We start from the raw sequence: 24,929 nt of genomic DNA, 5'->3' as shown, positions 1-24,929 counted from the left end.
GGAATGGCATCACTAGAATTATGGAAGGTAGAAGAATCAAATATTTATGTAGGAAAGATGGTCACTTAAAATCAAAATCAACCCCTCTTAATAAAAAAAATTATGAATGAAAATACAGAATGGTTTTGATACTGTAAATGGTCATACGAGCACCTGTACTGCCCTAAATGCGGTAGTCATGGACACAGTCCAACGGGGGAAGAGGATACCATGCCAGTGACTGTCACTGCGTGGAAATTCACTCCAAATGGTGTTAAATCTCTGTTATGCTAAAAAGGACCAATATCCAAAAGATCCCCTTTGAAAAGTAAAACATAGCAGAAAGGGAAGAATGTCTTCTAGTGTACGTGGATACTCATTTATTGCAATACTTTACCTTACCGAGAGATTACATTTATGTAAAATTAAAGACAAACTCCATTTAGGTTCCTACAGTGCCCCATTTAAGAAATCCCAGCCAGGTCACCTTAACTGACATTAACCTTTTTGACAAGACCCAGTCCAGTTACTGAGAAGACCAGTGAATTTCAAATTCTGTGGAAAAAAAAAAAAATTTACCAAATTCTGCCCGTGAGATAAAAGCAGAAAGGTGAACACAATTTTTGAAAGCCAGTATGTAAACAGTGTACAACTCTCAGGGCAAAACCAAGCCAAAAGGGTACGTGTGCTGTAAATTAACCTTATCTGCTCTTCTCCACTATTAAATTCTCTGCTGAGAAATCAGAAATAACCAAAGTTCTGGATTCCAGAAAGTAACAGCCTTGAGTTTATAGCTGAGCTCTCCAAGAACAACATTGTGAACTCCTAGGTCCTTGAAGTACTTGGTGTAATATGCAACAGATGGAAAGAGCTTAGTAGTTGTCAACAAGGCAATTATGTACTTGATATGGAAATTAATTGGAAAATGATGGGAAAACCAGAATGATGAGGAAAGAAGTTGAAAAAACCCTAGGAATCCCTGAGGCTGGGAACATGAATTCTAGGAGGTATCCACTACTGCTGGTCTATCATTTTTATCACTTTGTAAAAAAAAAACCAAACACCCTATAATTAGAACTTTAAATCCACCGATCAGCATAAAGCAGTCAATAGAGGAAGGCACAACCCTGCTCCTTCACACTGGGCAGGGGCAGGCGGGGCAGAAAAGGAATTTGGTGCCTGTCCCTTCTAATGAAAACACTGAGAAGAATTTGGGTCTAGTGCAAGATTAAAAGCTGCTTTTTGCAAGTGGACACAGTCCACACAGAACTGTTCTGTGGTCATGGACTCATTTTAAAAGGGCCTAAGAGTGGGACCAGCTGATTTCAAATTAGCGGCAGGGGTGAAAGACCGGGCGGTGCCTGCTACTGACGCCCCGAGCCATCAGCCCGTGATTCAAGGGATGCAGCGCTGGAACAAAGACCAGTGTTTTAGTATTAGTTATTGAAAAAAATATCAAGTACGGTGCTATGCCTGACTAGATAAAAAAAGAATGATCTACTTGTAACATTTAGCAGGAGCTTCAGGGGAATATTTGTACACACCATGGATACTACTGAACATAAGCTAATTTACTGAGGTACTTGGAATCAGGTCAAGAACAACAACTCAGCTACTGAGGATATGCTTACATTTATAATCCCTGTAGTGCAGGACCAAAATACCATTTTATAAACTCCTATTGTTAAAAGAAATGATTTAAAGAAATTAAATCAACATAAAAGTGACTTCTTTGACATGCCGAATTTTAAAACTGTGTTGGAAAGTCACGGCTCTTGTCAAAACGAAAGCTCTGTAGAGACTAATCATAGGGAAGTTTCACTGCTACTACTGAGCCAAAAATCAAATGCAAAAATCCAGCTTGCATCAATTTCTTCTTAATGTGGGAGAAATTGTATGACACAATATTAAAATATACCAAGTTTCAGAATTCTCAGTAATTTCATTTAATACAACTTTTTTTGCCCTGCATTTGACAAGCAGTGTCACAAAAATTATAAACCCTCTGAGCACCAGTGATACAAATTCTGACAGGAATAAGAGAAGTATTTTAAAAGATACTGGGTGAAACTGCTGGATAGGAAATAAGGGCTTGAATTTAGCTGACAATTTAAGCATTTCATTACCAAAAAACTCCTTAGTAAATAAACAAAGGAGCTGGAAGAAAAAAGCGTGTGTATGCAGAAGGGGAATACAAAGCCAGCTAAAAATCCAAACCGGGATGCTCTGACCGAAGATAACATCACCGTGCCTCAGAATCCCACAGGCAATATGCACCAGAGCTCTTTGCGCAGCTCATTCCCTCACTCCCTCCTGGATGCGGGAGCACATCAGGACAGGCAGCTTCCCTTTCAGTTCTCCTCCTTAATTGCTTTTACAGTAGAAGCCATAATACAAAAATGATTTCCTTATGGCTGAGTCTCATTTAAGCAGGGCTTGTTCTAGATTTCACTCCAATAAGCACAATGTATAATAATACAACTAAATCACATTTTAACGTGTGTGAATTAGATGAAGACAAAAAAAGACTTTGGTGAGATTAAACAAAGGTTGTGAAAATTGATCACATTTATAGAGAAAAAGTGTTTTTTGCCTTTTCCCCTTTCCTATTTTTATTATTCACCACTGCCCCATAAAGATGGCTTTGAATGTGTGCTTTCCAGGCAATGGGAATGCTGGGGCAGTACAACGAAGTGGCCATATATAGAAAACAAAAGGAAAACATGAATCATCAAGATAAGAGCGAGCTTCAAAAACTAATTTTTTTAAAGCTTCCACAACAATAAAACATGCATAAAACCTCTCAAATCAGCACAACGAGCACGCATAGCACCAAGATAAATTTGCCAAAAGCAGCGGATGGTGAAATCTGAGTCAGTAATGAAGAACAATATATTCTGGAACCACTATCACAAAAGAGAGGAGAGGAGACCAACAGCAAGTGAGCCCAGTGAGCGCTCCTCCTTTAAGCTAAGCTGCTGCTGAGAAATACCTGTTCTACAGCAAGTATCCCTGTAACCAAAATCTGGAAGAAGAACTGTTATGAAGTTGCTGGCACTGAATGGATTACCACACTAAGTTTTGAAATCCATGTTCTAGAAGCAATTTAAAGCTCATTAGGAATAATTGTGTCTGGCTACTGGAAATGTGGCAAAATTTAATCCACATCCAAATGCTACCTGGGCTGTGAGCACAGGAAATTGTTTTGTGCTACTGTGGCTAACCTCCTCCCTGACCTTGAGCAGTAACTGCTACAACAGCTGAAAGCTGAAGCAAAATTAAAAACTTACATCAAAGTATATCATGACAGAATGTAGATAAATAAAAACAGCATATTGAAAATATTATTTTTATGTCAGTTTCCTATAATGAAAGGGAAGAGGTTTACTAAAATGTAAAGAAAACACGGAACAAAAATAGATGGTCCCAAGATGCACTGAAACATCATTCCTGTACAACTAGGAGTTCAAAAACACATAGTAAGGAAACTTGTACATACAGAATTAAAAGTGAAATATATTGGGGATGAAGAATGGTGGACTATACTATTCCAACTCCTTTCAATTTTCTCCTCTCAGCTGTTTATTTTAAATCACTCTATCACTCAGACTGGCTCTAGCCATAATGGACAAGACACAACACCCTTTGCCAAGCAGCTGCAGAGTCCTAACAAGGATAATTGACTATCTAAGTGCTTTTTGCATCCTACGCCAGGCTTTACATCTTCTAAACATATAGCATTTGTAAAGACATCTTAGAATTGTCTTCAGCAGAGTATCAGTATCAGTGATAGATGGGCAGAAGGGCAGGACACACTAGCACTACCCTAATCGCAAAGCTCTAGCTGTTAAGCAGAACTAAGCACTCATTGAGGTCCTAATTTTAAAAAATAAAAATAATTAATATTTTAAATTTCATTCAGTGAAATTCACTGAAGATGCTTAATGTATCTTTAAAATAGGCATTTTGGATTTTTTTCTGCTTTGCACTCAAACGTATCAAATCACTATATGCCAGCCTAGAGAAGAGAAGTTTATGCTTTAGTCTAGAACTAAAGACATTTCAGCACCCAGAGATTCCTTAGGCAAGGAACTAGTAACTGAAGCAAGGCGGCATCAGGTGATTCTTCTCACCAAGATCAAAGCACAGTGCACTTGTCTGAGAGTTGACAGGACAGAGATGTATTTCAGATCACATTTTTATGTACCCATAGGTTTACATAGCAAGAAGACTCCTAGTGGGCCTAAACTATAACTGGAAATTTCCATGTTTAGTTTGGTGCAGGTGAAATTTCTGAAAAGAATACTTTTACAAGCATCGTCTGTATAACGTTACATGTGAGAGAGAAGGAAAAATACTGTTCAAATTTAAATTTCACTTACCAATGGAAGTACAATACAATTAAGCCATATTTTCATTTATTATTTGTATGTTACATTCTTCTAAGAAAGAGGAGCAAGCAGGCTAGGCTACGCTGTCTGCAGCACAGGGACCAATCCTTCCCGGGAGAGCTGCTGAGCTGGGGGAAGGGAACTTGCACTGTCCAGGGCACGGCAAGGAGAGGTGAGGGGTTAACACGCAGAGTTGGAACCCTAGTGTTCAGACAGAGATTGCCAAAAGGAGCAAACAGAGTCAGGTCTCCAGGAGGTGGAAAGAAGAATTGCTCAGGCATGAGAGGAGGCTGGGCAGAGTTTACACCAACCCACTCGGTCAATGGATTCACTGAAACTGAGACTGAAGGGAAGGATCTGCCCACAAGGACAGTGTGATGGATGAAAGAGATGCTTCCTTCTATATTTTCCCCTCTGTCTCATGTCATCACTTTGTGTTTCTCCTAGTTTAAAAAGGCAATTATTATAGTTTAGATTTCAATAAAATCTATCTTGAGTTTCAGGCACATACAGGAGGTTGGCTGACTGGCTAAGATAAATGAGCATATATGGTCTGTTGTAATCTCCTGACATTTACTGTGTGTCCTATTTTTTTTTTCTCTAATGCTTCAGCCATAAAATCATGCTGAATGTGAGAATCTCACCTATTTCCAGAATTTTAAGTTACTTGCAGGAATGGTACAGCAGGAAACTTGAAAACTGAACCCAAGGATTAGAAGGCCTGTACGTATTCATTCTTTTAACTGAATCACACAGTTTTTCATAATGTGTGGCTGGAAAACGTTGCTCAAGAAACCAAAGTGAATTTTATAACCATCTCTTGGTTTACTTGTTTGGTTTTCCCCGATGTCTGCCAAGATTACATATGCTTAAAAGACAAACACACTTTAAAAAAAGAGTATTATAGATTGAACTTTTCCTTAAAAGCACAGTTTAGATATTAAGATTTTCAGGAAGGCATCTGAAATTAATGCAAAGTCCATTAATATCAATATTTTTATAGGAATTTGTATGTTCAAAAGATCATACATAACTAAAGTAATGAATCCTTACAACACATTTCCACAAGAGTTATATTTTTCTGTACGCTGGAATGGAAATCTCATAAACTTGTAACTGGCAATAAAAGCTAAAAAATATTAACAGCAGTTATTCAAAGCTGATTAATTGTAATATCTTGAAATACTTACAGTGGGCAGTAAAACCCTCCCAGACTGTAAGCCAGTGACCACTTCAGAAACAGCGGTAGCAGTTTCAAAACAGTGCTAATGGAGGATGCTTACTGACTGCGCCCACAGCTGAGCCACGGTGGCGGCCAGGCCAGTGCTGCCCATCTGTGCCAGTGCAGAGCCAGCTGGATTATCGAAACCCCTGCTCTAAGTGGACAATTCATCTGACTGCACTAAGAGGTCTTTCATGTTGACTTTGCTGTGAGTCCAATCCCGGAATAAACATTACTAATCATTCACAGAAAAGAAAACCTGAACACTTCCTCTAAACGTTGCACCTAGGTATTGGGCACATCACTGACAGGACACCATGAGTGGCTGCACTGATGGTAATATGAATGTGTTTTAAAAACAAAACGAAAAAAAAATACATACATATATTGAGTGGAGGCTTTCTCCCATATCTACGTCTTTGCTCCACTTTTAGTTGAGAGGTGATTTTAAATTTTTCTTTTGGAGGACATTAAGAACGCTTCTCCTCTTAAGCCTGTGTTGAGTGAAATGTCATTCTTCCATAGGAAAACAGTTATCAAAGACACAAAAGAGAAGCCTGAGAGAAAGCTCTGATGAATATTTAACTTCTTTCTATGGCACACATCTCCAGACAGATGCCACACATCCCTAAGTATCTTTCACACAATTTAACAAAGAGAACAACAGGTGTTTGGACACCGGCTTCAACAGGCTCTGTGGCTCCGCTGATCAATGTTACATCTTAGATCTGCACTGTCCTGAAATTTTCTTTTACATTGCATAATTAAATTCTAGCATGAGCCAGAAAATGTTGTCTGGTCCTTATGTGCAGAGCTACCAATGCTTCAGGGCTGAGAATTTTATGAATTTCCCATATACACCATAAAAGCTCCAACTGAAAGCAAAAGGTTTCTTTACAAAGTGTTTTTTAGGCATGAATTAGGAATGAAGCAGGTTGGAATCAACTAGTGTGGTTTACTGAGCAAGGTTTAGAAACTTGGTGCCAGCAACTGAGAAGAACGAATGCCTGACAACATGGTATGTTTCTTTAAGTGCAGAAAGGATGGCAAAGGCGGTTTGAAACTAAAAAAAAAAAAAAAAAAAAGAGGAAAATGTAACTGCAATGGGATCAGGTACCGTAAGACAAGTAGGGTTGAAGCACCATCATGACTATATGTGATTTTTTTTTTTTTAAATCATCAAAAGAAAGCTTATAGCAATTAACTACAAAGGCTAACAGGCACTGAGCAGTAAAATCTAAAAGTTTACCTCTTATCTTCTCATACACAGAAAACCTTATTAATATTTTGCTTAATTGTTCTAACAAATTTACTTAAGAACATAACCGAAAACATGTGCTAGCTTACTACATGGTATGTCTGAAAAAGAAATAGAAATATGATTTTGCAAGAAGTGAGAGTTACTCGGCTGTGATTTTTTTCTGTCATAAGTAAATGCTTTATGCATCCTGCATATACTGTTTCCATGCCCTACCGATCAAATGGAAAATTAAATTTGAAATTTTTTATACAGGCAGCACGTAACAGGCAGTTTCCAGACCCAAAAAGCAACTTAAATGCAATAAAAGCAAATTTGATGCACCAATTTTCTTTCTTTAAAAGAAAAAGGACATTTACAGCTCTTCCTGTTTACACAACCTACAAATGAGGTCGCTCTACAAAAACTTAAGTCATGTTCCTTTCAAAATATTTAAGAAGCAAAATTGTAAGCTACAAAGTTAGTTGGAGTGTAATATAAACTGCTGGTGTCAAAGACCTGTTGCAGTTGCATGCAGGAGTGGGAGTAGTAAAATGGAGCAACTTATTATAAACACTTTTAACAGTGCTCTAGGGTAAAGCTGTTATGGTCCTGTTATGGTTTGGAACTGCTGGAATATAATTTGAATACATAAAATCAACCCACACCTATCAATCAGTAGCCTAGATCAAACACCTCATGAGTATTTGTATCTTCACTGAAATACATTTACAGCTGCTAGAAGAGAGGCATTCGAGTTAAAAAAGCGATACAAGCAACAATGCTACATGAAAGAACCCTCATCTACGAAAGTAAATGAGCTCTAAAGGTCTGCCACGTAAGCTCTGCACTTTACCAAGGGGTGAGAGTGGCTGTAACACATTACAGTCCTGCTACATATTCCACAGATCCATCAGTGCTCAGCAATATGAGCTCACAGGATTTTTATATCACAAGACAGGCACAGAATTACACTGCAGGGGAAATATTAATGAATACCTACCATACGTACAAATCATTTTACTAGCTTCTCTGAAGAGAAGAATTCCATTTGGAGATGATACATCAAAATTTAAACGCTGCGATCTAAAAAATAACAGCAAAAATATTCAGATGGTCATCGAAGCAGAAAACTGCAATGGATTCATTCCTAAAACAAAAAAAACATTTGCTGATTACAAAGTACAATTATTCAAGAAACTAATTCTAGCTTTCAGTCCAATGACATGCACTCTAGTTATCTCCTTATGTTCCCAAAGAAACAAACCTATGGCAAAAGACAAATCAATTTTAACCAGACAGGGTGAGCAGACAATACCCACACAGCTTTCAGTGACTGGTGAACACTTTGTGCTCATATATGGTTCAGAAGGATGCTACAAAGGTTCCATAATCCAAGCAGTTAGGCTAACTTTTACCCTGCTTCTGCATCTGTGCAGTTTTTAAAATAAACTAATCCCCACAGGTTATTCTGCTATATGAAATCTGTGGCAATCCCAAGCCAGTTTTCTGTAACCCACGCTTCTTACGAACGTTCAGACCCGAAGAAGACTGCACCATATTGCCTTCCCTCACGCACACGTATTACCACAGCCAGCAAGAACCACCTTGTTCCCACTCTGGAAATGCAAGAGAGTCCTTCCCAAAGTCCCTGTTCCATCTTTCTGATCTGTCTTTGTGATAAAGAAGCCCAAGTCCTAGTTCAGGTTTAAAAGTTAACTTTGAATATTGGGCTTAAGCTTCTAAGTAACTTCAGCAAAACGGACCCGCGGTGTTGATTTGGACTGAAAGGGAAGGGCGTCATCACCGAGTGATGCACAGCAGAGTACCCCCTGGCTGACCTAGCTGTAGTTGCCTGTTTTTGACCAGATGTGGAGTCCCTGTATCACCCCCATCACAGGGACGGCAGCAGGCACCCTTCTGTGCTGCAAGTCCAGTTTTTTGTTGGCCGAGTCCCTATTTGCTGGGGCCTTTGCTGCAAACTCTGGAGCAAATGGGGGTGTTTATAAATGAAGAAAACGTGCCTTGTGTAAACATTTGTGTATTCCACCTGCACAAAGTGGTAATGGGTGGTAGAGACAAAAACCAAAACCAGCACACAATCTCAGAGTGGCATAATGCACAATCTGATCCTTTGTAACACCTTCTAACCATGTCAATACATATTGTCTAATGCATTCTAACTGTAAAAGCTAATGCAGTACACAACTCGGGAAAACACCATCCCTGCTGATGTTTTCTAAAGGGAACAAGGCAGATTTTCTGAATACCAACAGGCAGAAGAATAACATGAATATGGAAAGTAGCTTAAAGAGCTGTCTTTTGCCTGAGATTTATCATTCCAGTTCCTCTTTGCTTTGTTTGCTGCTATTAGAGTTTTGTGTTTATGCTTTAACAATCTCCTCGTTGAAGTAAGCTGTGGCACTATTAGAGTACACTGCTCCTGCGCTGCATCATGAATAAAAACAGGTTAGACTTTCCCAGCAATTTATGATACTATTACCAGGATAAAAGCCATAATTAGCTACACAAGCCCAAGAGGAAGTCACATGAAGCAAGTCACCAAAACAAGAAATGGGGAACTCTGCCTTAAGGTTTGTGTGGCCGTTCAGGGATTAAGCACATACCCCTCACACCAGCGTTTGACTGGGAGCCAGGTCTGAACTTTAAGGCCCCAATTTCCCATCACTAGACTAAATTAAATATTTTTTCAAATTTCACATACTTCAACTTTTTTCCTTCTAAGTTTGATTTGCAAGACAAAATGAGAAATTATGAGAAAATATAATTCTTTGCTGAAAACACATACTTTCGGTCACGAAGATACCTGGCATGGAGTCTAACTATCCATTTTTCCCTTAAAAATATTTATTTCTTTTGGGCAGTACACTAAATATTTCCAAATGCAATGATAATTTCCCAAAATAAATTTTTCTGTTACTTGTGGTAAAATAGGAATTTCATTCTAACACCTGCAACGTGAAGTACTGACATCACCTCCTAGAACCATTCTGAGGCTTTCCGTTAGCCCACAGGGAAAATTTTAGATGTAGGAGAAGTTACCTACCCACTAATTACAAATATTGCTGTACTAAAAACCATTCGTTCCTATTTTGTCTGGACAAGTTGAGTTGCAGAAGAAGCTGTGAAGGGAGTTGTGGTTTTACAGGCACATATGTATGCTCCTTGGCTTCAGGCAAAAATTCAGCCTGCAGCAACGCTTGCTTGACAGGAGACAATTTTCCGATATTTAATTATAGACTCAGTATTTATCCCTAGTTAAAGCACACGCTTCCACTAATATTGAATATAAAAACACTGCAGCCTCTCATATATATTCCTGTAATTAATCCTTACCAGCTGATTTTGTAACATCAACCATTTCGGTAAAACAACACAGTGACTCCGAAAGCTGAGTTCTGCTTCCAAATTTTGTTCCAAAATACAGAAGTAGCAGTCTTAAAGTCAGATATCACAAGGAAGAGCAAAACACAGAAAGATGGAACAGAGCATCATACCACTGCAGTACTCGCCGCTCGTGATTTTCACGTGTTGCTTACCTGTTTTGCATGAATTCTGCCATCAGCTTCAAGATCGGGGTTGTACAGGCAGGCTCGCGGTACCACAGCTCAATAGCTCTTTGCAGAACAGACATGTATGCAGGGTATCTTCACCACGCTGAGTTAAAGAGTATACTGATAAAATAACATCTTGGAAAACAGCTTCCCCTAAAACTGTACTACACCATTGGTGGGTGGGCCAGACACAGACCTTGGCAGCTCACTCTGACAGAGGCACTGCCAGAAACTATAAATTTAAGCAGGTTTCTGCTTAGAAAACTAAATACTTTGGAAACATTAATGGTTAAGGGGGAAATAGTTAACATACCAGAGCTGTAAGGAAGGAAAGGGGAAGCAGCTTGTATATGGGAAGCTAACCTGTAAGTATATATAAACATTTTTTAATGAATGGCATAAGTCACAAATGGCAATTTAATTTCAGAGCCACCGCATATATCTTATATTTGCAATATAAATGATTGGGAACAATTTGATTGTATGAAGTTGTTTCCAGAGCATTCAAGAGCAGAATTCAGCCAAACTGTTTGGGGGGGAGCAGCAAAGTTAGATTTCTAAGAACTCTTTCAGCAGAGCTGTTTGCTCATCAGCACCCAAGAGACAGCCACTCTTCTAAAGCAGGATTTAAAAGAATGCAATACAGAAAAAAGAAGTTTAGTAGACTCTGCAATGTAACTGAAAAAAATCTGAGTTACTGACTGCATCAAAATATTTCATGCAATGATTTGATACAAAGCTGACCCCTAGCTTTCCCAACATGCTGAAAAAAAAGAGTTTATTTGGATGAGATAGCAATGAGGCAGCACAGTTCGAACGACAAACGATTAAACAGGTTTTTGATATTGAACCAGGAGATTTTAACTAGACAATTTGCTATTAAAGCATGATGTAGCTAATCTAGTCAATGGTTTTGTTTAATAATAAACTTATTTTTCATTTTTAACTTTGTTTCATGTCATATAATTCTCCTTTATTTAAGCACACGAGAAACAGTGACTATTTTTAGGAAAATACTACTGCCTATTGAGACAATAAAGGCAACTCTTGTGAATCTAACAAAGTAGAATACAGGCCACAGCACTCAACACGGGATTGTGAAATAGAAGTTTGAAATACATGAAGGTTTACACGCTTCTAGGATACGCAGACACAGGCGTGTCTCAGTTCGATATAGCTCTTCTGGTGGAGGCTAAAGCCACCAGCCACAGCGCTGCTGCTGAACGACAGCGCTGTGTGGACAGATGGAAGGCATTCTGGCTACCGCTGGCTCTCTGAGGCATCTTAAGTCTCGTGCACTTTTGCTGCCAGCTGCTTGAGGCGCTGCAGGCATAAACTATATATAGCAGAAGAGGCTGACATGTGAAACATACTTCTACACCTTGCTTCTCGTTCCTGTATGGGGTTCTTTACATTTTAAATCAAACAAACTCGAGTTAAACACACCACAGAGAGTTATCCAGTAATAAACTGGGATTTGAATTCAAATCTCATTTACCTAAAATATCCTCAAAAGGCACAGACGATCCATGCCATCCCTTACCTTTAAAAATTCACTAATGCCATCTCCATTTTTTCTGAGGGGGACTTCCAACCCAGCTCTCTCTCAACAGAGGATGGTCAATATTCTTGACATTTACATGACAGCAGATGTCATGTAAAGTACAGAACTGAACTGTGATACTAACTCTCCTCAGTCATGCCTCTTCCTCAGCCTTTCTAGTAGCCCCACGCACACAAAAGGGAGATGGTGCCATGCTGCAAAGCCCCACTGTGCAATTTCATGGGGTAGAAAACAATTGCTTTTTCAGATTTCATAGCAGAGAGAGCAACTTGACAGCCACATCCTACAACCAAAATCTAAGTCAGCAGCATCAAAAGCTGCTAATACATCCAATATGATTAGCTACCTTAAATCACAAACTTAGGCACTGAGTCCACATTCATCGACAAGGAAAGGCTGGAAACTATAGTCTAATTTTATAAAAGCTAGAGTCAACAGAAAGGCTTCAGCAATTTATTATTTATTTTATTAATCCAATGAAGTGGAACACATTGGTTTTAAACAGAATATTACTTTTAAGTGTTTTTAACCAGAAGGAATCTGGCTAAGTCATGAACTCAACCTGACCAGTCAGTCCGAGCTCAAAGGAATTCAAACTGCAAAAAGTGATACTGAGGTTCGAATCAATGCAACCGGCAATACCAGCTATTACAAAGAGACTACTGATCAGGTAGCCTTGTTTATTGAGAAAATGCATTCTCCTCTTCTCTCGTGATAAGGAAACTTCAATCTCTACAGCTGTTTCTTTGGCTCTTTCAAGTGTGTACCTAATCCTGAATCCTTAAAACACATAAAAATTTATTCTTCAAAACTAGAATAAATTTGAACAAGCCATCTTATTGCTGCACATGGTTTTAGTTTGCTAAGAAATATGACACAAATTTGGATAAATATGTAACAATGGTAGTTTGGTGAAGATTGTTTTGCTTGTTCTAGTGATCCACGCTGAAGCAGCATACAATCAGACATGCCAGTACATAGGTCAACTGGAACTTTTAAATGAGCACTAGATACAACATCCCAGTGGCAGATCACTTTTCTATAAACTCAGTGTCTATGTATGTATACACATAGATATTTTTATATAGCCAATTTCACACACTCACGCATATACATCATGTGCTATCTAGCTGACTGCAACTTGGAGTCAAGCTAATAATTTAATTCCTGCAACCCGTTTCCTTATTGCATCCTTTCTCATTTACACACAACAGAAATCATTCAATACTAAGAATCAAATGGGAGGAACACAGGAAAAACTGCCTATGGGTTACCACCTAACTGGAAGAAACACTAAAGGAAAGTAACAAAAGAGTGGATATTACCCTGAACTCGCAGCTGAATCTCCGTGGATGTATCTGACTGTGAGACCAAGGACCTCAGTCTATGGTCTGACACCAGTGTGGAAGAAAACAGATTAAACATTCAACATCTTATCCAGGCAGCCTTGAAGTAAATAGCGGGATGAAATACACAAGCAGAACCACCACTGTTAAGAAAAGCAGGTTTTGATTCTACTCAGACTGGTACACAGGTTTTTCCAGGCCACACCTGCCTGTTTGGGGCTGACCTACAAATTACAAAGACCACATGTTATGAATACAGGAGGCAAATAAACTTTCCAAAGCTGTGGTACTGGAATCGTCATTGACAGCTTGACATATCAATATTTCAGGAAGAATAAATGACTTTCATATCCAGGGTTTTGGGTTTTTTGTTTTGTTTTGTTTGTTTGTGTGATTTTTTTTTTCATCTTTCATTACCAGACACTGGGAAGATGCTATACTTAACACCTGAAGCTGCTTAAAATATTGGGAAATATTTTAATGAAGTCTTGTGAGAGATAAATACAACTAAATAATACCAAATACAACATTAAAGCAAATTTTACTATTATTATAAGTATTTTCTCTTCACCCCTTGCCAGAGGAAAACTATAAATCTTGTCTCAGCTGAATGAACACCATTTATCATATTCATTTTCTTGTCAATACAATTATGAAAAGCCTTTGGCCTTTTTCCAAGGAGCCTGATTTGCTACAGAAACTCAATTAGTATAAGCAAGCCTGCTACAAACCAGCCCTATTTGGCAATCTAGCGCAGCCTCAGCATACCTGACGCTTCACCTCTAAACCCTGATCCTAATAACTCAAGCAGAATGGTACGATCCAAGATACAACCGTGTCCCCCCTGCCTCTCCCCCTCCCCTCCCAGGACCAAAAGGACTTCAAAGAAATGATTTCTGCTCATTTTTGCCATCTACTGGACAAAACCTAAATCCTAAACATTGTGACCAGAAAAAAGAGAAGAGTCACTCAGGTGCGAGGTTACCAAGTGTAATTCGTTTTGTTATGGACAGGGCTTAGACCCAAAATATTTTCTGCGATCCCGTGAAAGGTTTATGAATACATTCTTCTAACAATGATTTACAAGTGACTAATTCCGCTAGTCTTCAAATACAAAATAAACATCATCTTATGGTATATTAAAACCTTAGCCTTTTATCCCTTGCCTCTTTGTGTTGTTTATTCACTGAACAAATGCAAGTAAATCAGATTTATTTTGGCTAATATTCTGTATTTGCCATTTTTGATACTGAAACACCAGGGCTCCAAACATAGCAGAATAAAATCTGTTTGAAAAGCAGCTTTTCTTTGCTATTAAAATTATTTTCTGATGATATATTTGAAACTACAAAAGAAATTTGTTAATCAAAGGATATTTAAACTTCATATGATAAAACTGGCATCTGACTCTCCCTTTTCCTCCCATTTACCTTTCTGTCTTTATAAACAGTAAATAAGAGTTTTGATAATAGCAGCTTACTCTGCAGTAATCCTTTGGATCAATACCTGCATGAAGCTGGACTCAGCCAAATGAGGCGAAATCCACTGAACAGAAGCATGCACTTGTCCTTTACAGCCAAAGGTGAGGAGGAAAAAAAAATCTGAACCTGTGTAAGGGAAAAGATACATTTCAATCTATTCTTATTGTTAATACTGAGCAATGAAATCCAAAAGTTGGAGGCTATTTTTATTTATTTGAAATAAACTTAGTTCATAAACTGTAAGGAATAAATTAATTAAAAAATTCAGGAAGGGGTCCTGAGGATGACGTATCCTGAAAAACCACCTCCATGGATGAAGCCATTTCTTTCAAATAGAGAGGAGGTAAGGCTCTGTTATCCCTCCTCCTACAGCTGGAGATCTGCAGTTCTGCACAGAAGAGCGTGATGCTCATGCTGTACTAGGAAACACAAAGTAAAAAGAATTTGAAATGGAAGCAGCACTGATCTTCCTATTTTATTATTAAGTTTTAGGGTAACACAAGCACAAACAGTACTAACGAAGTTAAATGTACCCAATGGTGCCCACTAGAAAATGAGATGCTAATTCACAGTCTGGCTTCAGTAGTTTGGTGTGTGGTGTTTTTTTTTTTTTCTCCAGTCCTCTAAAACTGAAATTAAGGGATGCTTTCCGCTGATTTTAAGAGAAATAAAGATTACGCTGCTTTATGTTTTGGACTGACTTTCTGCAAGCTGAGCTTGCGCACAGACAGAATCACTGCAAGCTTGCAAAGGTCTAAAATGGGGCTTATCTGAATGGTCATCAGGATTCTCCTAAGCACCAAACAAGAACGTCTATCAGATCAGGCTGCTGTGCAGCCTTTCAGCCCTTAAAGGCTAATTTCCTAGTTGCAATTCTACACTGATGCATTTCTCTTACCAGGAAGACTAGTAGTGATCGGTAGACTTCCATTATTTACTTAAAATATTTTTTAAAGCTTGATTTCTAGTAAAGCTTGTACTTGTACTTGAACATTATTTTTTCTGCCCATAAAATAAACAAATACATAATTAACTTCCATAGTTTTTTGACATCTAAATTACAAACCAAATATTTTCATAGTTACTTTACTACATATTTGAGCAGTTTGTTACTAATACGACTGTGTGCCTGAAGAGAGAATTACAGCTACTGTATTTAGAAAAATACAAACATTTCTCTATAGTAATAAGAAAATACCCCTGAGTATCTATTGTTTGTTGGCATAAAAATGTACACAATATTTAAAGTAAATAAGAGTTCCATTATCATTACTTATTGAAGAAAACTACAGCCTAAAGATTTTTATTTTGTTTTCAGATGTCCATTTTGTCTGGATCCAGAAGACTGCAGGTGTTGCGATATTAATAGAGTTGACATAAACAGAAAGTAACTGACCAAATTAAAGACATGATTCATACCAGAGAGAGAAATCTCCCCAGACAGCACTTGTATAGTATTTTTAAGCACTTTTGATGTTAAACCAAATGTAGGTACCCTGTGTTTGCAGTTAAAGACACAGCTTTTTTAATGAAAACATTAGGGATTTATGAAGGGAAGAAAACCACTTGGATATGTTTTCCAGATTAGTAGTGTGACACAACAAAAAAGTGACCTTTCTGTGGTCCTTCCCAGTTAACTGCATGGTTGCCATCGTGCTGTAATTTTAGCTGATTACACATTAGTTCATTTAGCTTTGTTTCCTCTTCCCCACTGTGCCATACTATTAAACTAATGCAAGGGGCCTGGTATCCCTCTGTGCACAGAGCTGGTATTGTCATAGTGTAATAAGGATACATCCAGTCAAACAGCATGGTGTAGCTGGTCTTTGTGTTTAGTGCAAAGGCAATCCCTCGAAGATCCCTTGCCAGCCCGATCAACATACGCTGTCAGTGGGAAAGAGACACAGTAATTGATTTTCACGTTAGCGCAGAGCAGATGGAGTAATAATCAGCCAATAATGACCACATATCTGATTTTGATTCATTAGTTTAAATGCCTCGCTCAGATATTTTTTTTTTATAAAAAACACAAAAGATTCTTTTAACAAAAAAGATTTCCACAAGTTTTAGAGTGATAACGCTAGCCAAGGAAATGCTTTTGATTATTCGATATGCTAGCCTAATGAATAAAGCAAATTAAAGCATAGTATATGAACACTGTGTACTAAAGTTTAAAAGTGCCTCCTGTAGTAATAAAGTAACAATAACAATAAAACGTTAATTTAAGCTTGTAATATTTTGAATGAGGTAAAAGACTAACTGATGCTCATAACAAGCTACAATTAAGGTTGCACTGAGACTCTCATTGCACTGTTATTTTAACTTTTTTTTTTTTTTCTAAATAGTAATTTTTCAAGTTAGGTTTCCTCAAAAAGCGACTTTTTTGTTTACAGAAGACCATGCTCTATCTGTATTAACATTAGTTCTGAGATGCATTTTTTTTCCCTTTAATGACTGAAGTCTGGCTTCAGGATCCTTCCAGCTCAAATGCAGACAGCATTGTATGCATAGATAATCAGCCCCTGCTAAAGGGATGTTTTCAGGATAATTAATAGACATCAATAAGAAACACTAGTGAATGAAAAATATTTTAACAATATAAACAAACTTTTCAAATTACTTAGACACAAATATTCTTTTTTGACAATCATGTCGCTCTAATAAATTTTATCTGTGTGTTGCAGGTGGGGTGTATTTTTTTTTTTTTTTTCCATAGTAAAAGACCACGGTACTGCAGTCTGGTAAAAAAAAAAAAATAATTAAAAAAATCACTGAAGCACGGCAAAAAAACCAGTAAGGAGTTCTCTCTTTACCACCAGAGCTTTCAATAATGTACCACTCAGTGCTAACACTGTAATACTTACAGCGTTGAAAAATACAAAAGGTAAGATTCACATATTAATTTTAATTGATGACATAAAGAGCAAATTATGCTTGATGCCTTGTTAAACTGCTCCATGTAATCTTACACAAGGGCTAATTTCTACTTTTCATATACAGACCCATTAGTCCAACTGACTTGGATGGCAGGCACATAGATTTATCCAAGGATAAATTGAGTTCTCTACAAAACACTGCTGAGGTTGCTAGGAGTATTTTAATATTTGCATTTCCTTTCTGTTGTGCATTGAAATGGCCTGAACTTGCAAGATGCTCAGAGGTCTCAACTCTCATTAACTTTAATGGGACTCTGAAATCACTAGAGAGGAAGTGTTCAATACTGAGAAGATGCAATATAAAATTGTAACTTTATATTCATCTGTATTTTCTTACTTTCTTGTGCTGTTTGGTCTACACGGAAAATAACAGTTTAGCAGACCTGGTGGCCAAAACGTAAAAAATTCAAAGAACCTGGCAGCAACACTTAATACTTCTTTCTGAAGGAATACAGAGATGCAACAATATACACAAGGAAGGGGAAATATTCCAGATTGATTTTGGTTCCTCTGCCCATTCTAGCCACAAAAAAAGGAGATGAGCAAGACTGCACAAAGGAGAGGCTGAGCACGGAAGAAGTGGAGCTACAGCCCCTGGCAAGACATGAACTTGCCTTTGTTCGAGGATGCGCTGGGAGAGAAAGAGCTCACCATCTTACTGTGGTCTCTACAGCATGGATGAGAAAGACAACCAGCCAAACCCGTACTCCTCTAACATGCTTATTTGTCCCTCTAAAAATAACTGGTTGTAAGAAAACACTCTTTTGCAAATATATTTAAGAAACAGTTTGGTTGTGAGACTTTAAAAACTATTAATAACAGTAGATGTGCAACTTTCTTTAAACGATGGTCCCAGATTTCTGGGAACCTACACAAACACCAGGCAATTTCAGACACCACTTGACCTTGAATTCTAAAGAAAGGAAAACCACCACTTCATAAACTAAATTTCTTGGTTTCCTATTCTTTAATAACAATTAATTACCTATTCAGGTATTGTAATTAAAAAGCCCATACTATTAACCTCACTATTCTTAATAAATGACCTCAATCTACGAGGCACCGTATCATCTTGTCTTCTAAACTCCCAGCAAACTCAGTGGTTTAGATCCTATCCATCGGAACCCAACTTTATAAAATAACACTGCCTGCAGTTGGCAATGTCTGAACAGCCTATTAACAGCCTAAAGAATCCTGAGATAAATCCCGATGCATTTAAGCTACCGGTAAAAATACTTTTAAACTCTAACAGAAGCAAAAAATCACCCTAGATTGTATGCTTGCTTAAGTCACGTTTAGGAAGAAGAAAACCCCCAAAACACTAAAATCCCAAGACAGTCTAGTTTTAGTCCATCACGAGTTTTCAAACCACTTATGTGCATAGTATTTATTAATGACAAACAACATTCTGCACTGATATATCAACTTTTTGTCTGTCATGCTGTGGGATTCAAAGTGCCTTGCAAACCTAACAGAGTAATTTGAAGAATACATGAAGTTACTGCTTCATTCACAACTGAGCACGAGCCATTTCTGGGGCAAAGGGACAGTTAATAACACCACCGGCAACTGCACAACCAGTAGGATGAGAAGTGAAGAACAGCAAATACAAGAAACACACCAAGAGGAGCTTGTCAGTAGTATGTGGGGTTATAGATTGCTTTTCTTGCTAATGAAACAGTCGTGTTCAAATTTCGGTTTCGAAGTGTTACTCCCTGAATGTCAGTGATAGGTTTACTTAAAATGAATTAAACCAAAGAAATTTTTTAAATTAATTCAAGTGGTGTGTTCAATGTCTGGAAGAATATTTTTCTATAGATTTTTCAAAGGAAAGGAACCGGAGATTTCAATATTCACAGAAAAATCACTATGACTTGCCAACATGTGCCAAGTGCCTGACTAACGCAATTCAAAACAGACAAGACTACTCACACCACCCACCCCCAAAACGGTGCTCGTAATGGAAAGTCTGACAGACCCTTAACTGTAGTGGCACTACTGGGTGCAGCTATAATATTACCCTCATAATTCTACTATATAATAACAACAAAGGAAAAAAAAGGTGAGGGGTCATTGCGCTTTGTCTTTAGAATTAAGATGGCTGTCTTCATCCTTACAGCATACTCTTAATTCTGGAGACACGTCTTAATAACCTCTAAATAGTTCCAACAAAAGAGCCGTGTCAGAGGAATGAGCAGGCCCCAAGGTGTTTCAACTGGAGTGTTTTCATCTGCCTTTATTGCTCTATCCCTCTCCAGAATTAAGGCAATAACCTGTGATAAATTATTCAGGAACTGCTACAGGGATCAAAGCAAAATCATTCTGTTAAAGTGCTGTTTGCAACATTTGGCACTTAGTGTGAAAACTTTTAATGTGTGCAAGCTGAAAATCAAGGATTTTAAATAATTTAACAGCATGGAGTTTCTACGAACCAGCTAAAGATAGCATGTTGCTATTTAACTGCTTTTTCCTCCAATCCGTTTTTTTCAGGCATTTCTAGCAAACCTGATGATGTCACAACTATAAACAAAGTACTGCTGAGATTCCGGCTACCCAGTCGATATATCACTTAACTGGATTGTCAAGAGAAATCTGGAAATTCTTCAGAGAAAATTAGCCACTGTTTTAATACTGGACATTTTTCCTATTAATATAAAAATGTGAAGGAGGAAGTAGCAAAAAAAGAAAAAGGAAAAAAAAAAGGAAAGCAAGGCACATAATTGCTTAAGCCATCTTCAATTATATTTAATCTCCCTGGAAAAGAAACCTAAACATACGTTTTATACGCAGATTTAATGATTACAAATGTATTTTAAAAAGAAAGAGCTCCTTTGTTGTGACTGCTTTTCTATGTGTATTTCAGAAATATTAAAAAACTAAAAAACCTTAGCCAGTTAGAAAGTCCTAGTAAAAACCACAAATTAAATGAATTTGGCAGTCCTGGACCATTTTCATAGTGATATTTTAAGAGTGTCATCTCCCTGTGGATTGGAATACTAAGCATTTTATTGAAGAACTGAACTGGTTTTGTTTTCAGTACTTGCAAAATGAAGTACCTGAAAGCACTTTTGCATGTATTATTTATTCATCAAGATAGAAAAATAGCTTTAACCTAATAAATTATGTTTAAGAGAATTTAGAGCAAAAGTTTTTGTTTATGATAAAGCAACAGATTTAGTTCTTTATCAGTAGCTTAAAGCACCAAGTTTTCTTTATACAAATTAGACAGATGGTGCTTACAGTAGAATTTACTAAAGGTCTGTCACAACAAATGCAGCCAAGCTGCATATTTAATCACTGCAGAACCTTGTCTACCTGCAGCTGCCAACTGCTAATCCAATTTCCCTGATAAATGTGGCAAGAGACACGATCAGCAATAAAGAGCATCTAACTCCATTTTCCTGCAGGGCGTCTTTTGATGAACATTTAGGACGGAAGCACGGAGTGCACTGTGTGGCCCTGGCTTGTGGCAGCTGCATGCATTTTGAAGACACAGTTCTCAGGTTACTCACTTAATTCTGCCACTATCATTATGTTGCTATTGATCTCAGTAGCTCTTGTCTACACAGCATTACTCTAGATGAAGCTGAATCAGGCAGTTATCATGCATCAAACTTGCTCAAAAGCCTGGAGATTTCCCCTTAATTACTTGTGATTTTATTTGCAAATACCGTTAAAGTGTAATCAAGCAGTCACTTTCCAGGGTCGTTAAGAACTTGCTAGTTTAGGAATATATCACTGGCACTCCATTAAAATTTCTCTACTAAGATGGTTTCAAGCAGACCAGACAGGACAACAGCAAAATTATTTTAATAAACTGAATCCGTACACAAGATAAATATAGTTTGCTGCAGAAAGGGTAGTGCTATCAAATGACCTCTTTGTTCTGATTTTTAGGATTTGTAACTTGAAAATACAAGAGATGAGTCCAAGATAGATGAACTGTGTCTATTTAATAAGTGAAATGTTATTAAAATTAAATACATAAGGCAACAAAATGAGGAAACTAGAATTAAGTAATTGTTGAAATAATCTCAAGTGCTATTTTTTAAAAAAATATTAGCTTAATTCAAACGACTGTTGTGAACCGCATCTTCTGGTAATACCAGAGATGTACTGCAGAGAAATTATTTACTAAATATTTCTATTTTTTTAATGAAAGGAAATGGATAAATATGATGATGCAGTATTTAAGTTTCCATCATATTTTAAAATAGCGAATTAAAAATTACTGTTAGGGTTTCTTCAAATTTACCCTGTGTAGCTGAAACAAGCACTCCAGTGTGCATTGTTAACTATCTATTCAGTGATGGTAGAAGGGGATCTCTTTAATGCAATAGTGCTCTAATATATTATCATTCCTGATGATGCAGCTTGTATCTAGCAAGTCTTTTTCTTCCCTAAAATATACTGTTGTTTTGACACAAACAGCTTGCTGCACTTAAGGATTTTACTAATAAAACATAATGTTGTGTTAGATATTACGACTGTTGCCACAGCTGAACTTACTTGTCAAATCAATCCTAATATGGCTCCCACAGGCACATAAAAACCTTATTTAGCTATCAGTTATCCTAATCACTTTGTTCAGTTTAAGGGTGCAATACTTCAAGACCAGTTCCTATTTATACATATATGCCCAGCCATTTAATAAAGTCCTGATTTATATAATAAATTCTTGTCTGAAAAAATACTTTAAAGCAGCAGTGTTTTATCAAGTGTGTTACAACATGTCTCTTCATACCCCCAAATAAATGTTAATACACACAAACACGATACTTGCATGGCGAAGGGGAATATTACATATGAAACAGAGAAGCCATCACTGAAGACAAATCTGTCCCTTTGATTATAAACGGGGAACAAATGGGGTCACTTGATCTGCAAAGCACTGAGAAATCCCAAGCCCTTTATCAACTCTTTGCACAAAACTTATTTAGGCTAGTCATTCATAGCCTTTGTATCTCTACTGTCTACATTCCTAATTATATACATGTATATAGGTATAAAAATACATATAAGTATACAGGTATATACATACCAAGAGATAGACAGAAGAGACGACAAGCTTGTTGCTACATGCTTGCCCCACTATTAGTTCTTCCCATCAATAATTTATTTTCCTGTAATTGAAGTAAACCTACCTTTGCTTCTTCTTGTTCAAAACTACTGTTGAATATCTGAGTCACACTTTCAAATGAAACTGTGAGGGGGAGCATGAAATTCTCAAACTCATCCTCATCTTCACCTACAGGAAAAGAAACAAAAACAAAACAGAAAAAGCATCATATTGTGTTCACGCTGTTGTTCGGAAGGGTCAGTCTTTTAGGCTTTTATAGAAAAATCTCTCTGACATCATGGGAACTTTCATATGACCTACAGGAACAAAAACCTGAGGTTTCACTTATTTTTACTGAGCTATAAACAAAGACGACAAATTGTTGATGGCAAACAACTTGTATCTGAGACTGGCATGTCTCTCTGCACTTCACAACTTTCTCCTTCTCAGATTTCTCTTTTCTCCGTTAATCCGACAGCATTGGTTCAGTGCCCTGGAAGAACATTCACATAAGAAAGTCAAGACTCAACAGCTACAAAATGCTAAGTTTAAAACCGCTACAATAAATTAGACCCTTTCACATGTGTAGTATAATGTTTAAATCACATTTTTTTATCCTTGAATGCTATTTTTTCTACCTCCTACCTATTTAGTATACAGAATGAAGCTGCCATGGAAACAAATCTGGATTGTTTTGGGGTTATCTGTGTATTCTATTGCCTCATTTGTTTCAGAAGGTGTGAATTTAAAGTAAAAGAAACAAGATGTTGTGGACAGAGAAAAAAAGACTGTCTTGGTTAGAGAGTTGAAAAGATAATCTGGAAGTCTGCATTGTTTCTGGTTTGTCATGATGCTGAACAACTATAAACAGCAACAACTTTTTAGAAATTGCAATTTGCACAAGGATTGGTACTCACACTGCTTATCTTTAGGCCCTTAATGATGGGTAGCTTGTCCCTGGCACACAGATTCCCCTTGAGAGTAATTCAGAGTAGGAACTTAATTTATGTTCTTTAAAGAGCTCTTTGCTATAGTGCTTCTCTCTTCATTGGCCGTCTGGCAAACTAAGTTGCAATTGAAGTTAGGAGGAGTCTTTCGTGTGTCCAGTTGGTTGTGCAAAGTTAGTGTAAGCTTTACAATTTGGTTTCTACACTTCATCACCCATCTGTAAAATGGGCCTAATTCCAGTCTCTTGTCTCCAGGGACACTGTGAAGGCCCCACCACTAACCCCAGAATGGAGGACAGAAAGGGCCAAAAAGAAAAAAGGCCAGGACGAAAAAATAGTCACAACAGAAAGCAAAGTGTGGACTAACACATAAATCCAGATGACAGCAGAGGAAAGAAAAAATAAATCTAAATACTCAGTAGCTTCTCATTAAGCTAGGATGACACCTCTTCCGAACTGAAAGAGGCAAATATCCTCTGAGAGAAATAACTGTGATCCTGGAACTAAAGGTGTCTCATAACAATGTAAATATTTACAATGGAGAGGAAGGGAAAGTTGCAGAGATAGTCCCAGTTATGGCATCTCCTCAGTTCTGAACACTTGGCTTTGTGACCTGACCTCCTTCCCTTTAAAATACAGGGCTTCTGTGCCCAGTTTTCCAGATTGCTGTTGCACTGGTCAGCCACAGCTAGGGAGCCTTCAAATCTGTAAGCTACAGCAGATCCGTGCGTGGCCTGCACCATTAGTGTTCCAAAGCTGGTTCACTTGGAGAGGTTTGGCGCTGAGCATGACTGCGCACACCTGTACGTCCAGGACACTGACAGACCATGCTGAACAGCCCCCAAAGGGGTTTCTACAGGTTAGATCTCCTTCTTTTGGTAGTGCAGAAGAAAAACGGATTAAAATTTATTAATCTTAGTAAAAACTTTTATTTAAACATAACTTCTATTGGTGTTCTTGTATCAGTTTTGGTTACTAGATACTTGGCAAAAAAGGAATATTCAGTTGACTTTAGAAATCATAGAATCTTGGACAAAATGATGCAATTCTACATTCAAAAAAAAATACTGAAAACACAACCTGCGGCACATTAAGGAATTCAAAGTCTAATTATTTACATATGAGGTTAAAGTAATTCAACAGAAACCAAAGTGCATTTTGAAGCAAATATAAATGAAGATACTACTTTTTT

At 37.5% G+C, this 24,929-nt stretch overlaps 1 protein-coding gene across 1 annotated transcript in view; it reads right to left on the bottom strand.

Annotated features, from left to right (window-relative positions):
* Nucleotides 1–24,929, bottom strand: part of RANBP17 (RAN binding protein 17) — a gene marked incomplete at its 5' end in the record, with an annotated part of 125,662 nt that overhangs the window by 10,157 nt on the left and 90,576 nt on the right. The window contains 4 exons of the mRNA XM_010075006.1: nt 7,833–7,915; nt 10,390–10,497; nt 16,591–16,679; nt 22,876–22,979. Coding sequence (XP_010073308.1) covers nt 7,833–7,915; nt 10,390–10,497; nt 16,591–16,679; nt 22,876–22,979 — 384 coding nt within the window. The remainder of the gene's footprint in view (nt 1–7,832; nt 7,916–10,389; nt 10,498–16,590; nt 16,680–22,875; nt 22,980–24,929) is intronic.

Source organism: Pterocles gutturalis, unplaced genomic scaffold (genome assembly GCF_000699245.1).
Source record: "Pterocles gutturalis isolate BGI_N339 unplaced genomic scaffold, ASM69924v1 scaffold2857, whole genome shotgun sequence".
NCBI classification, from domain to species: domain Eukaryota; kingdom Metazoa; phylum Chordata; class Aves; order Pterocliformes; family Pteroclidae; genus Pterocles; species Pterocles gutturalis.
The sequence above is the reverse complement of the archived record's forward strand: the minus strand, read 5'-3'. Positions and strand labels throughout refer to the sequence as shown.